The following is a 14191-nucleotide window of genomic DNA, read 5'->3' as shown; positions in this document are numbered from 1 at the left end:
TTGAGTTAAAGTTTAGGGACATTTTCTCCAATTTAGTTAAAGTTCATTTTTTTCATTTAGTTTCTCATATTTGCTTCTTGATTCAGCCTTCTGTGCATGTCACGTGACTTATTTGATAGAAATTTTAATGAAATTGACGAAAATGATCATAAATATACGTTTTGATTAATTAAAAGATCGATGAGTTTTTAATTAATAAATAATTCCTTCAATTTGGTTAAAGTGGAGAGAAAATATAGAAAAGTCAAAATCTAGAACCAATGAGTTTTCACGGGATACATATCCGTCAAATCATTGTGTGCGGTGCTTCGATTAGTGGTTTGGGACGGCATCAAAATCAAATCCGAAAGTAGAGAATATGAAGGGTTTTTACAGGCAAAGGAAAAGCAGTAGCGTCGGTGGTACCCCTAAGAAGAAAAAATCCCAATCGGTCGCTCACCCAAAAGCTACTGCTGCCTTTTTCGGCTCAGGTGTAATTTCACACGGCTCTCCGGAGCTCAAAGGTCCGTCTCTCCTCTTCCTTTCATTTTTTTCATAGATTATTTTCTTGTTGTGTGAATATTTGTTATGGTTTTCACTACCCATTTCCTTGTTCATGTATTGTATCCACTCCGTTGCTAAATTCCTTCTAATCTTCCGTTGTTGGGCGTCCCAACCATTTTTGCAATAAAAAAATTTAGTGGACTTGGATTATCATTAAAATTTATAGACCCAAAAAGTATACTTTTGTTGGTTTAATTTACATGTTATTCTGTGTTTACATTAGTATTGAAACCCCTAATTTCCATTGTAACCAGATCTTTGTAGTTGCATGAAATTCAAGTACTTTTTGTCCTCAGATGCAAACTCGCATCAACCGTTGTTGTGGTTGTTCATGTTGAAGTTGTAAATGGATTTGAAAAAAATTAGATGAATTGGTGATTGGAAGGGATAACTTTCCTTAATGACTAGGTTCTATTACTTCTTTCAACTGCATTTATTTCTAGGCACCAAATATGGGCGTAACATATTTTTTTCCCTAGATATTGGGTAGATTTAAGGTATTTAAACATCCAAAATAGAGCAAAGAATGTGTAAAACTTGAGAGTTTGGACTTGTTTCCATTATTTACCTCAAGGGGGCACCGATAGGCACTAGTAGATAATGAATCTTACATAGCTAAAAATTTAAAGGGAGTTGGACTAAGATTGATATCTAAAGGCATCTTAAATTTTTGTATTAGGATACAACTGCCCCTAACTTTTAACCCTTGGAGTTTTGAAACTTCAAAGTAGCCTCATATATTGGAGTTCTCATTGTTTCTTATGGTACCGTTTGGTACATGGGATGAGACGGAACGGAGTGAGACAAGGCGTTTCATCCCACGTTTGGTGCGCCTAAAATGGGTGGAACGCGCGGTTCCACGGGACGAATTTCGGGTGAATTTTCGTTCCGCCTCACCCCCTGGAACAACTTGTTCTACATCCGTGGAACACAAAATTATAACCTCTCCATCTCCTTCTTCTTCCTCCTTGTTTCCGTCTGAGGGCATCTTTGCTCCCTCTCTGTTCCGTCCCGTCCTGTCCCGTCTGCATACCAAACGATACCTATAGGAACATAGAAGGTCAAGTTTCAATTTATTGTTTGGAACTAATACATACCCTAAACCCTAATTTATCATTGTTTTACAATAGTCTGTTTTTCTATGTATTCTTAAATTTCTCTACCGTGGAATTAATACATACCAACAATGTACACGTGATCAAATATTATTGGTGTATACTTTTTGGTACTGGGACCCTAGGTACAGAAGATTTGAGGTTATTTTTTTTGTGAAACCAATTTAATTTTTTTAATTTTTATTTGAAAAAAAAAACAGTATAGAAAAGTCAGGAGCGAGAACCAATAAGTTTTCATGGGATGCATATCCATCAAATTATTGTGTTGCAGTGCTTCGATTAGTGTTGGTGGTACTAGTATACTGCGTGCTGCTGATACGACAGGCCAATTCTCACACCGAGTCGGGGGAATGGAGCTGCGAGTCGGAATCTGAGATCCGGGTCCAGGCCGAGTTCGGACCGGGCCTTATCACTCTGGATGGTCATGCCGACGACTGGAAGGATATCGATGGGTTCGAGTTCTCCCTCCTCCCTGCTCTTGACCCAGATGCTGAAAACGAGTACAAAGGTGGAAAGATGACTGTTAAGGTACTCGTATTGTTACTGTGATTTTAAAAATCTTAAAACAATCCTAAATAATCTTGGTTGATTTTGTTTTTGTGTGTCTATGTATAATGTTTTTGAGTTTTGTTTTTCTTATATTTGATGCACAATTAGAAATGGGTTTATTGCAGGCTTTGCATGATGGCCGTGATGCCTTCTTCATGGTTCAAGTTGATGGGGACTACGCTTACTCTAAGGGGTAAGTTTTATCTAGTGTATGAATATTTCATATCTTGGTGGTCAAATTTTAGGGTTAAGTACGAATAACTACCCAAACTTTTAGGGCGATTCCAAAGTAGTGTCAAATTTTTAAAACATTCCAAATAACTACTCAACATTTTAACATTTTGAAAGTTATACATATGTTAGGTCACTGATGTTCAATCAAGAACTTACTAAAATTAAGCTATGACGTTACTAGAATTCAATGTTGAGGTGGACAATTACTAAAGTAGGTTTTCACCAATTGCCATCTTTAGTGCTATAATCCCCAAATCGACCCCTTTTAGCCAAGTTAAACTGTAAATTTTGCTTAGCTAAATTGCGTTTATTTGGAGATTCAAAGCACCATAGACGACTTGAGAGTTCAAACACGCTTCATATTTGACCACGTCATCGCTTAACGGTAGTGAACCTAACAGATGTCTATTTTCAAAACTTTAGGTAGTTATTTGGAATGTTTTAAAAGGTTAGGACCAATTTGGAATCACCCCCAAAAGGTTGCGTAGTTATCCAGACTTATTTTTACTAAATTGTTGGGGACTACGCTTACTCTAAGGGGTAAGTTTTATCTACTGGATGAATATTTCATATCTTTGTGGTCAAATTTTAGGGTTAAGTACGAATAACTACCCAAACTTTTAGGGTGATTCCAAAGTAGTGTCAAATTTTTAAAACATTCCAAATAACTACTTAACATTTTAACATTTTGAAAGTTATACATATGTTAGGTCACTGATGTTAAGTCAAGAACTTACTAACATTAAGCTATGACGTTACTAGAATTCAATGTTGAGGTGGACATATACTAAAGTAGGTTTTCACCAATCGCCATCTTTTGTGCTATAATCCCCAAATCGGCCCCTTTTAGCCAAGTTTAACCGTAAATTTGTTTAGCTAAATTGCGTTTATTTGGAGATTCAAAGCACCATAGATGACTTGAGAGTTCAAACACGCTTCATATTTGACCACGTCATCGCTTAACGGTAATGAACCTAACAGATGTCCATTTTTCAAAACTTTAGGTAGTTATTTGGAATCTTTTAAAAGGTTAGGACCAATTTGGAATCACCCCAAAAGGTTGCGTAGTTATCCAGACTTAGTTTTACTAAGTTTCAGTTTTATTTGAACTTTGATTTGGTTATAATTTTTTAATTTAATAAAACTTGCTCAATCCAATTTTCATTTTAAAATTGAATGTTTAAAGCTTTTTATTATTCAGTATTGGTGGCAAGAGTTGCAATTTCTTTTACTTTTTTTGTTTTGTTTTACAATTACTGTCGTTTTTACCCTCATATATTCTTTGAAGATTATGTTAGTCGTCATTGTCTGGTAAGTTTCTACTTTTGACGACATGTTGGTTGAATTGATTATGTCTAAGTGCATGTTTTCTTGGATTGCATTACCAGTTAATTATTTCATGCTTTTTTTCTTAGCAAGACACTTGTTGAGATTTGTTTTTCTTCTTTGATTTAGGGACAACAATAAATGCCCATCTGTTGCCCTCATGTTTCAAATTGGCAGAGATTCAACTTATCATAGCGTAAGTTACTCCACTGGCCTGTTGAACCAACAATGGAATATGGATATACTTTTATTTTTCTATCAACTTATACAATACTGGCCATCCCTTTCTACTTGGTCGGGAATTCAAGTAAAATGGATTTTTGTGTTGCTAGATGGGTGGCTGCAAGGAAGGAGTTGACTCTTGCACAAACAAGACCTGCAAAGGCCATGAAGTTGACATTATGCACTTCTCAATTGGAAATGCTATTCCTGGACGACTCTATGGTGGAAACCCTATAGACAACAGCAATGGAAATGGCGGTGACAGGTGCGTTCTAGTACAACTCATTCTCTTGAATTTATTGCAATGATCCACTTGTTTGGGAAAATGGATTCTGTTTTATCATTTCTAAACTCCATTTTATTATATTTTCTTTTTATCTTTGTTTCAACAGGTTTGGTCATTTGGTTGATCTTTATGCATGGAATCCGCATTGTAGATACCTAGACGGAATTGGTTCTTCAGGTATTTTTGGGAGTTATTTATCCTACTACTACTTTAATCTCTATTTCTTAATGGGCATGAGAACCTACATATACAAACAACAACAACAAAGCCTTTTCCCACTAAGTAGGGTCGGCTATATGAATCCTAGAACGCCATTGCGCTCGGTTCTGTGTCATGTCCTCCGTTAGATCCAAGTACTCTAAGTCTTTTCTTAGAGTCTCTTCCAAAGTTTTCCTAGGTCTTCCTCTATCCCTTCGGCCCCGAACCTCAGTTTCGTAGTCGTAAATTCTAACCGGAGCGTCAGTAGGCCTTCTTTGCAAATGTCCAAACCACTGTAACCGATTTTTTCTCACCTTTCCTTCAATTTCGGCTACTCCTACTTTACCTCGAATATCCTCATTCCTAATCTTATCATTTCTTGTGTGCCCACACATCCAACGAAGCATCCTCATCTCCGCTACACCCATTTTATGTACGTGTTGATGCTTCACCGCCCAACATTATGTGCCATACAACATCGTCGGCCTTATTGCCGTCCTATAAAATTTTCCCTTGAGCTTCAGTGGCATATGACGGTCACACAACATGCCGGATGCACTCTTCTACTTTATCCATCCAGCTTGTATTCTATGGTTGAGATCTCCATCTTATTCTCCATTCTTTTGCAAGATAGATCCTAGGTAGCGAAAGCGGTCGCTCTTTGGTATTTCTTGATCTCCGATCCTCACCCTAACTCATTTTGACCTCCATTTGCACTGAACTTGCACTCCATATATTCTGTCTTTGATCAGCTTAGGCGAAGACCTTTAGATTCCAGCACTTCTCTCCAAAGGTTAAGCTTCGCATTTACCCCTTCCTGAGTTTCATCTATCAACACTATATCGTCTGCGAAAAGCATACACCAAGGAATATCATCTTGAATATGTCTTGTTAACTCATCCATTACTAATGCAAAAAGGTAAGGACTTAAGGATGAGGCTTGATGTAAACCTACAGTTATGGGGAAGCTTTCGGTTTGTCCTTCATGAGTTCTTACGGCAGTCTTTGCTCCATCATACATATCCTTTATAGCTTGGATATATGCTACCCCTACTCTTTTCTTCTCTAAAATCCTCAAAAGAATGTCTCTTGGGACCCTATCATACGCCTTTTCCAAATCTATAAAGATCATGTGTAAATCCTTTTTTCTATCTCTATATCTTTCCATCAATCTTTGTAAGAGATAGATTGCCTCCATGGTTGAGCACCCTGGCATGAACCCGAATTGGTTGTCCTAAACCCGTGTCGCATGAGACCCTACATATATGATATAAAAAAGGGACTAGGGAAAGTTGCTACAAGAGTTAGGAAATCATTAAGGCACATTAAGTTTTTGAAATGATATTTCAATGTCAAAGATGATAATCTCGCAAGTTTGGTTTATTTTAAAAAGTGATCTCATTCATTATCTTGAGTATCTCTGGCCTAGCTAGCAACACTCAACTATTATCTTCTGAAACCCTCCTCCCCCCACGTGCAGAAAACTGCTTAAGTTTCAGTGATCAAATCATTTAATTTATCTTTTCTCATTGTCAGCAAATGATTCTAGCGCACAAAATGATTGGAAAGGTGCTTGGTGGCACAGTAGCTTGAATGTTCACTCAGGTAAATTGGTATATCATCTAAATATTATATAAAGATGGATGTAACTGTATATGTTGCACCTTCAGAAGAGAAATGTATAACTTTGTGTTAATGGTCCACCGCTGGAAAGGTCCATGAATGTGACATGAGCTTGAATTATCTATTTACCCTCCTTAAACCCAAAGATATGTTTTTTCCCCTCAATGTTAATTAATTAATTTTTTTTTTTTTTTTGTTTGCTGTTACAGGTTTTGTGGAAGAAGATAGCCCGTATTCATCAGATGCTCAGAAGGGCACATTTTATTTTGAATTCTCAAGGCCTCTGAGAACTATGGATCGTCTCCAACAGGTTCACTTGATGCTTTTAAATTTCTAGCGACCTGGAATTTAGTTCTTTTCCCTATTAAATTTTGGTACACCTTGTAGCATGTGTTGTGAAAGTTGCTCATTGTTGAACAAAGAGGATGACAAACACTACTTAGCATTCTTGCTAGTTGAAAATTCATTTATATCCCTAGGACAAGATTGTTGCAATCATGTAATGATCCTTTGCTTTGTTTTTTTGTTCTCCTTTGTTATTTTACTTACAAATTTTTTTTGGCAATTTAAGCTATAACTCTCTTAGAATATTTACATGCTGTCAAAACATACTGTACAAAAGGTCTTTTTCGATTGATTACTGACAATACTGTTGATCCTCCTTTAAAACTTCAATTTGAAATTTGTTTGCACATCCATCTTATGTAACTTGAGACTAGACATATTACATAGTTGAAATAATGTTATTATTGGTCTATATATATATATATACATATTTATATTTATAGATTCCCCTCTGTTAAACGAGTTTTTTTTTGGTTCGCTCTTGCAGGACGTTCAATTCACAATTGGAGGATCAAGTAAGATGTCAGTTGCATTCTGGTATCCTGTAGATAAAAAACCGTGGCATGGCTCTGGACACTATTCTATTAGCTGTGACTGGGTTCCCTTAGATATCTCTTCAAGAAGTTCTCTGCTGACCACAGCAAGACCAAGTAGCTCGGTTAATGCTGCCAGTGTTTTTGCCCTTCTCTTATCAGTAATCTCGTTGTGTGCTTCTGTCTTTATTGGGTATTGGGTCGTGAAACCCAAAACTTTTCAGTTAACTCCCATGGAAAATCTTTAAATAGCATTCTAGGTGTGGGATTCTTCTCAACTACATGTCATTCTGGATTATTTTTTAATTCAAAACTGAGCGGCGTTTTAGGATTCATACAGTCGATCCCACTTAGTAAGGTTACGTTGTTGTTGTAGTCATTTGTCAGCTTACTTTAACATTGCTACTGGATTTTCTTCATTGGTCAATTCCTTGCTTTTGGAACCGTGTCCGCTTTGCTCATTGTGTGGTTCAGTGTCTATAATATGTGTTCCATTTTTTTTATTTTTTTGGGAGAACACAGAAATTCGGATATCACCTATTTGTGCCTCAATATTTTGAGTGAGTGTGGTAACCAAAAGTACCGGCTATTGGAGGGGCGACACGCGGACTAAAGCAGCCCAGTTTAACGAAACTGTCCTTGTAATGACGAGACACCACTTCAAGAATCTCTCTGGGCAGAGGAGACACCTCTGTTTGGCTCTTGTATTTGTTACGACTCGTGTTGGAAGGAGTAACCCAATACCAGGGCCTCACTCAGCAAAGTTGACGGGCCCTAACAGAGATGCTTAAGCCATCTCTAACTCGAAGGTGCTATGTTTAGCCTAGGGTTATAATTCTCTCAGAAATTATTTTTAAATAACAGTATTATATCATATTTATATACTATTTTCAATTGAATGAGTTATTTTTTAGCCCTCCCAAGAATTTATTATTTTTAAGTTTGTTCTTAAACTTTATTGGTTAATTGAATTAAACTACTACATTAAGTTTGTTCTTAATAATTTTTCAAATATGATTTTCAAGTGACACGTGTCGAGATGTAATTGGTTTAGACATTAATTCAAAGATCACCATTTAATTGAAATCAACTTAAATTTTTTTTTAGTACAAAATACAACTTAATTGAAATACAACATCTTAAATATTAAAACTACAACTTAAATATTAAATACTACAATAACTAATAATAATGATCTTCATTTGTTATTGTTGTAGGAGTATAGTCGGATGTTGAAAACAATTCCCGTCGGGTCATAATTTCCCTTTTTTCCTTTCAAAATATGTCTTACCCATTGAAGTATAATTTGTAGTGTCCCTTTCCATGTTCCTATTATTATCTTCTTGTATTTGTTTTGCCTGTTCTTTGTGTTTCCGCTTCCTTTCTTCTACAACAATGGCATTTTGCTCCTCTATTAATCGAAATGAGGAGGCCATTTCCTCTTGAAAGGCTAACTCCTCATTTTCCTTCAATTTTCTAGCCTTATTTCGTCCCACAGCCCTAGGTATGGAAGATTGACCTGAAGACATATTTTCTTCAAGGAGATACTTTTGCATGTCCAACTGAATTAGCGGAAAAATTTCTAATCACCAGCGTAGGACCAAATTTTTCTTGCGGTGAATCTTGAAATAACACCTACCCTTTACAAATTTCCCAATAACCTTAATGAGTAAAGGGTTTTTTCATGTCATCCATATACAATTGCTCCGCTTGGTTTTCCTAGAAAATAAAATTACAAAATTAAAGGAAATTAATTTATGAAATTAAATGTAATATAATTAAATATTTAAAAGAACTTGTGAAAACACTTACTTATGTTATAACTTGTATCTTAAATATTATATTTTATTCTCAAGGCACGTGAAATGACTATTTTGCCCATGAATGGATGTCTAAATTTATTTATCGAGCCTTGACTCGGGAATTATATCCTCATACTTTCTTAGTTTCTTTATTTTTGTACGTAAGTTTACGTAAAAATCGAATTATGAATCGAGGCCTTGGGGTCTATTTGTAATTAAAAACAATTGAAAGGGCAAATTTGTAATTTCACTTAACATGGGTTAAGTGGGATCACCTCACTCTCGATCCCTCTCTTTCCCTCATTTCAGACACTCTCAGTCTCTTTAAGTCTCGAACTCTCTCTATCTCTCCATTTTCTCTTGCACCGAGAGACACCATCATCACTTTCACCACTCTCCGTCACCACATCGTGCTTCAAACCTTCATAACCTGCATTTGTGCATTTTTTACAGATTCTGGTGCTCTTCTCCATGTAAACTCCGATGGGTTTGTGGGTTCTAGAGCTCGGGCTTAGTTCCAATCCAATCCATTCCAGGTATTCGAATATACCTTTGCATGTGAGTGTTAGGCTTGAAAACATCAAGTTTTGACATGCATACTCCCTGTTCTTCATTTTCCAAAATCTGGCGAGAGTTCTCGAAGGAGATCCATCGAATCCACTTGGATTCGACCCCTATTTCACCCAAACTCGTTCGTGGTAAGTTCTTTTGATTATTGGGGATGTTTTATGTGAATTTGGACGTTTAAATCGTGAAATTTGGACTGATTTCACCTCTGCAACTATCGGGGATAATTTTTGCAGTTTCTGGTAAGGTCCCGGTGTCGGCGACCAACGGCAGGCGGCGGTCTCCTTTAGGGTTAACGGGGACGTCACCTTCTCCGTTAAAGTTAACAGAATTTGGCGACGAAAAATGTATATTCCGTCAACTTCTATTAAACTCTCATCGCGCTGACGCCTGGCAGACACTATAGAATCTGAAGACTATGCTTTCATTCAATGTAATGAATAATTACAACAGAGTTTGTTATATATAGTATTGGGTATTCTATCAGATTACACTTATACCCTTGACCAAACTGATCATTTACAAAAACAATATAACAAACTATAAGCAATTGTTATCAACACTTTGATGACTCAATTTTAGCTTCTTTACACCCCCTCAAGCTGAACTTGGAAGCATCAAAATGACCAAGGGAAAGCTTGGATTGAAGATATAAGAATCTCTGCCGAGACAAGGACTTGGTATGAATATCAGCCAATTGATGTTGACTACAAACATATTGGATCTTGATAAGGTGAGCAAGAACCAGTTCACGGATGTAATGGTAGTCGATTTCAACATGTTTAGTCCGAGCATGAAAAACAGAGTTGGAAGCTAAAGAGATCGCAGAAATATTATCACACCAGAGATGAGGAATCTGAGAGAGAGAAATGCCAATATCCCGAAAAACTTTACAAATCCATGTTATTTATGCAGAGGTATGAGCTAATGACCGATACTCGGCTTCAATGGAAGATCAAGCAACCGTGGATTGTTTCTTGGCACTCCAACTAATCAAATTAGAACCAAGGAAGACACAATAGCCACTGGTGGACCTTCTGTCAAAGGGACACCCTGCCCAATCAGCATCAGAATAAGCAGTAAGAGTTAGAGGTCCTGGTTTGAACCATAAGCCATGTGTGAGAGTACCTTTCAAAAATCTAAGGATACGTTTAGCAGCCTGAAAATGAGAGTCCCGTGGAGCATGCATAAATTGGCAAACCTGATTAACGGCAAACGATATGTCAGGCCGTGTCCAGGTAAGATATTGCAATGCACCAACTAAGGATCGATACTCTGTAGGGTCGGACAAAAGAGAACATGTATGATCAAGCTTGGACGTGCCTAAAGGAGTGGAACATGGTTTGGCACCATCCATTTTAGTTGTCTGAAGAAGATCAAGTAAATATTTGCCTTGATGTAAAAAAATTCCTTCATACGACCTGTGCACCTCAAGTCCCAAAAAATAGTGTAAAGAACCCAAATCCTTAACTGGAAAGACAGTGCTCAGTGTATTGATGAAATGTTGACAGAGAGTAGCATTAGGTCATGTGACCAAAATATCATCAACATATACAAGGATGATAACCAAGGTTGAAGCTTATAAGACAAAAAGAGAGGCATCAAAAGATGATTGCTGAAAGCCAAAGGATCGTAGCACTTGAAATAATTTGTCAAACCAAGCCCTCGGAGCCTGTTTAAGGCCATAGAGAGACTTTTGAAGCTTGCACACATGATTAGGAAAAGAAGGATCACTGGACCCAGGAGGCTGCTGCATAAAATCATCTTCTTGTAAATCCCCATGCAAGAATGCATTACTAATATCTAACTGGTTTAAAAACCAGTGAAACTGAGCAGCAAGAGACAAGAGAATGCGAATTGTGACAGGCTTAGCAACATGACTGAAAGTCTCCTTATAGTCGATGCCCGCTTGTTGATGAAATCCTTTGGCAACAAGCCAAGCCTTATAATGATCGACATAACCATCAAGATTTTTCTTGATCTAAAACACCCATTTACAATCAACAACATTGTGATGATGAGATGAGGGTACAAGAGCCTAAGTCCCTGTAGATTGCAGAGCATTAAACTCTTTCTGCATGGCTGTTCTCCAGTGAGCATGCTTGGAAGCCTGCAAATAAGTAGAGGGAACAAAGTCGATGGAAGAAGGAAGAAGATGCTTGGTGGCCGAGAAGGCTTTTGGTTTAAATATCCCTGCTTTTGATTGAGTAATAATAGGATGAATATTTTGCACAGTATCTGCAGTGATATGAGAGACCGAGATGGGAGGACTATGGACATCAACAGAGGTAGCAGGTGGAGGAACAGTCTCAGCATGGGAAGAAGTATTAATAATACTTGGGATGGTAGATAGTGAAGACAAGTCAACAGTGATATCAGGAGATGAGACAGGTGCATTAGTAGGAGAAGACCGGGAAGAATGGGGAACACTAAACTGCAAATCAACTGAAGAAGCTGCAGTAAACCGATAATCAGTAGAGGACATTGGTTGACTGGAGGATGATGACTGAGAGTGATGAAGTGGAAAGGTAGACTCATCAAAAACAACATGACGAGAGATATAGACCCTTTGTGTCAATGGATCCAAGCACCTATATCCCTTATGCTGAATATTGTAACCCAAGAACACAAAATACTTGCTTTTGCTGTCCAGTTTGGAAGTTGTATAGGGCTTAAGCCATGGAAAACAACTACAGCCAAATACTTTCAGTCGACTGTAATCGGGTTGAGTATGAAACAATAATTTCCAGGTTGACTGCATGAGACCAGAGATTGGAAGGCGATTAATCAAGTATATAGCATTGGAAAAACCTCTACCCAGAAAACATGAGGCACATTAGAAGCAAACAAGAGGGTTCGAGTAGTCTTAACAAGATGGCGATGTTTCCTTTCGGCAATCAGAACGAAGTACCTTTATTTTATTAACAAGAAGGTTTTCTACATAACTCTTGAACTCAACAAATACATAATACACTTCAGATTTTATCCGTAAAGGAAAGAACCAACTGTATTTACTATAGTCATCCACAAGCAACAGATAGTACCTATAGCCACTCACATATATAATAGGAGCTGGACCCCAGAGATCACAATGTACAAGTTCTAAACAAGAAGACAAAGTAGAACTAACATGACTAAATGATTGCTTGTGACTTTTGGCAAGAGCACAGTTGGAACAGAAGAAATCCACTAAAGTTCTGCCTTGAAGAGCAAGCTTATTCCGGGAAAGAACACGCTTGAAAATTGAAGAAGAGGGATGGCCAATGCGACTGTGCCAAACTGGAACAGGTGCTGTGACACTTATTAAGGTAGTGGTTGAATGAGCAGATCTTGTAGATGACGGAGATGAACATTGCAAGGGATAAAAGCCATCCTTAACCGGTCCCCGTAAAAGCGTCTTCCCCGTAGAACGATCCTTAACAAAGGATCCATCAGAATTAAGTGTCAAAGAACAGTAATTATCCTTGAGAAATTGATATGCAGAGAGTAAATTGTGCTTCATTTGGGGAACATGAAGAACATTTTGCAGTTTAAAAGTAGCAGATGGAGTATGTAAAAAGGAAGAACCAATATTCCTAATTTTCAAACCTTTACCATCACCAATATAGACCTTGTCTTCACTGCGATAAGGAGTAGGAGATGAAATGTTAGAAATTTCATTGGTAATATATGAAGTAGCACCCGAATCAATAAGCCAAGAAGAAGAAGGCTTGGAGGAGAAATGAGCACACATAGCAGCAAGTTTAGCAGGAGGGACTTTGCAAAAAATATCCGGATTCATTCGATCAAAACAGTCAATAGCCTCATGATTGGTTGATCCATAAATTTGACAATTAAGACCATAAAAGCCTTGAGAGTTGCTGTGAAACCCTTGAGAATTGCCACGAAAATTATTGCCTTTGTAATTACCTCGATGACCACGAGCAGTGCCTCTATAATTTCCACGATGATTGCTGCGATAATGTCCACGAGAAGGCTGTGATTGAACAACGAAGGCCTGGTGCAGTGGTGGTGTAGGCAAGAGATGAGGTTGTGATTGAGCGGCAAAGGTATGAAAAGGCTCTGTGGTGCTTGATGAAGCAGCTTTCTTCCTTCAAAACATTGACAGTTCTTTGGTGAGCAGTAAGCCATGTAATTTATCCAGAGTTGTGGAAGAGATGCGAAGAAAAAGTGAGTCAGTGAAAGATTCGAACTCATCAGGTAAGCCAGCCAGGGTAGCCGCAATTAGGGTGCGTTTGGTACGTGGGACGGGACGGGACGAAACGGGACGAGGCGTTCCGTCCCGCGTTTGGTGCGCCAAAAATGGGTGGAACGGGCTGTTCCACGGGACAGATTTTGAGTGTTTTTGCGTTCCACCTCCCCCCCTGGAACGGGTTTGTTCCACGTTTGTGGAACGCAATGTTTTACCATTTTAAGACAAATATACCCCATGTCTTTTTCAAAAATTACACCTTCGTTCCGTCCCGTCCCGTCCCGTTCCGTCCCGTCCCGTCCCGTTCCGTCCCGTCTCGTCCCGTTCCGTTCTGTCTGCGTACCAAACGCACCCTTAGGTCACGGTCAGTGACAGGAGCACCGGCCGCCATTAGAGCATCAGAAATTTCCTTGATTTGCTAAAGATAATCAGAAATTGATTGCCAGCCTTTCTGAATTGACTGGAGACGAGAACGTAACTGATGAATGTGAGCATCAGAGACTCATCCAAAGCGCTGCTCAAGCTTAAGCCATAAGTCCCGAGATGATGAGACACCGACGGTGAAAGGAATCACTTCTTCAGACAGAGTCGAATTCAACCAACTGAGAAGATTCTGATCTTTCTCATACCAAATCTCAAAAGCAAGATTGAGAGAG

The 14191-nt window shown here is 38.2% G+C and overlaps 1 protein-coding gene across 1 annotated transcript; it reads left to right on the top strand.

Annotated features, from left to right (window-relative positions):
- The first annotated feature begins 235 nt into the window (after positions 1-235).
- Positions 236-7477, top strand: LOC103438344 (uncharacterized). Its single transcript, XM_008376891.3, has 9 exons — positions 236-503; positions 1930-2186; positions 2333-2400; positions 3897-3963; positions 4100-4254; positions 4382-4452; positions 6010-6078; positions 6306-6406; positions 6929-7477. Exons 1-9 carry the CDS (start codon positions 359-361, stop codon positions 7220-7222), a joined length of 1227 nt encoding a protein of 408 aa, XP_008375113.2. The 5' UTR covers positions 236-358; the 3' UTR covers positions 7223-7477.
- Positions 7478-14191: the final 6714 nt, after the last annotated feature.

Source organism: Malus domestica, chromosome 07 (assembly GCF_042453785.1).
Source record: "Malus domestica chromosome 07, GDT2T_hap1".
Taxonomy (NCBI): domain Eukaryota; kingdom Viridiplantae; phylum Streptophyta; class Magnoliopsida; order Rosales; family Rosaceae; genus Malus; species Malus domestica.
Note: the sequence above shows the minus strand (reverse complement) of the source record. Positions and strands in the feature narration are given on the sequence as shown.

What these genes read in the sequence shown, in the direction of transcription:
- LOC103438344 (XM_008376891.3), top strand. Translation starts at nt 359, where the DNA reads ATGAAGGGTTTTTACAGGCAAAGGAAAAGCAGTAGCGTCGGTGGTACC. An exon ending in AATGGAAATGGCGGTGACAG is followed by an intron (nt 4,255 to 4,381) that starts GTGCGTTCTAGT and finishes TTGTTTCAACAG; the next exon opens with GTTTGGTCATTTGGTTGATC. An exon ending in AGACGGAATTGGTTCTTCAG is followed by an intron (nt 4,453 to 6,009) that starts GTATTTTTGGGA and finishes TCTCATTGTCAG; the next exon opens with CAAATGATTCTAGCGCACAA.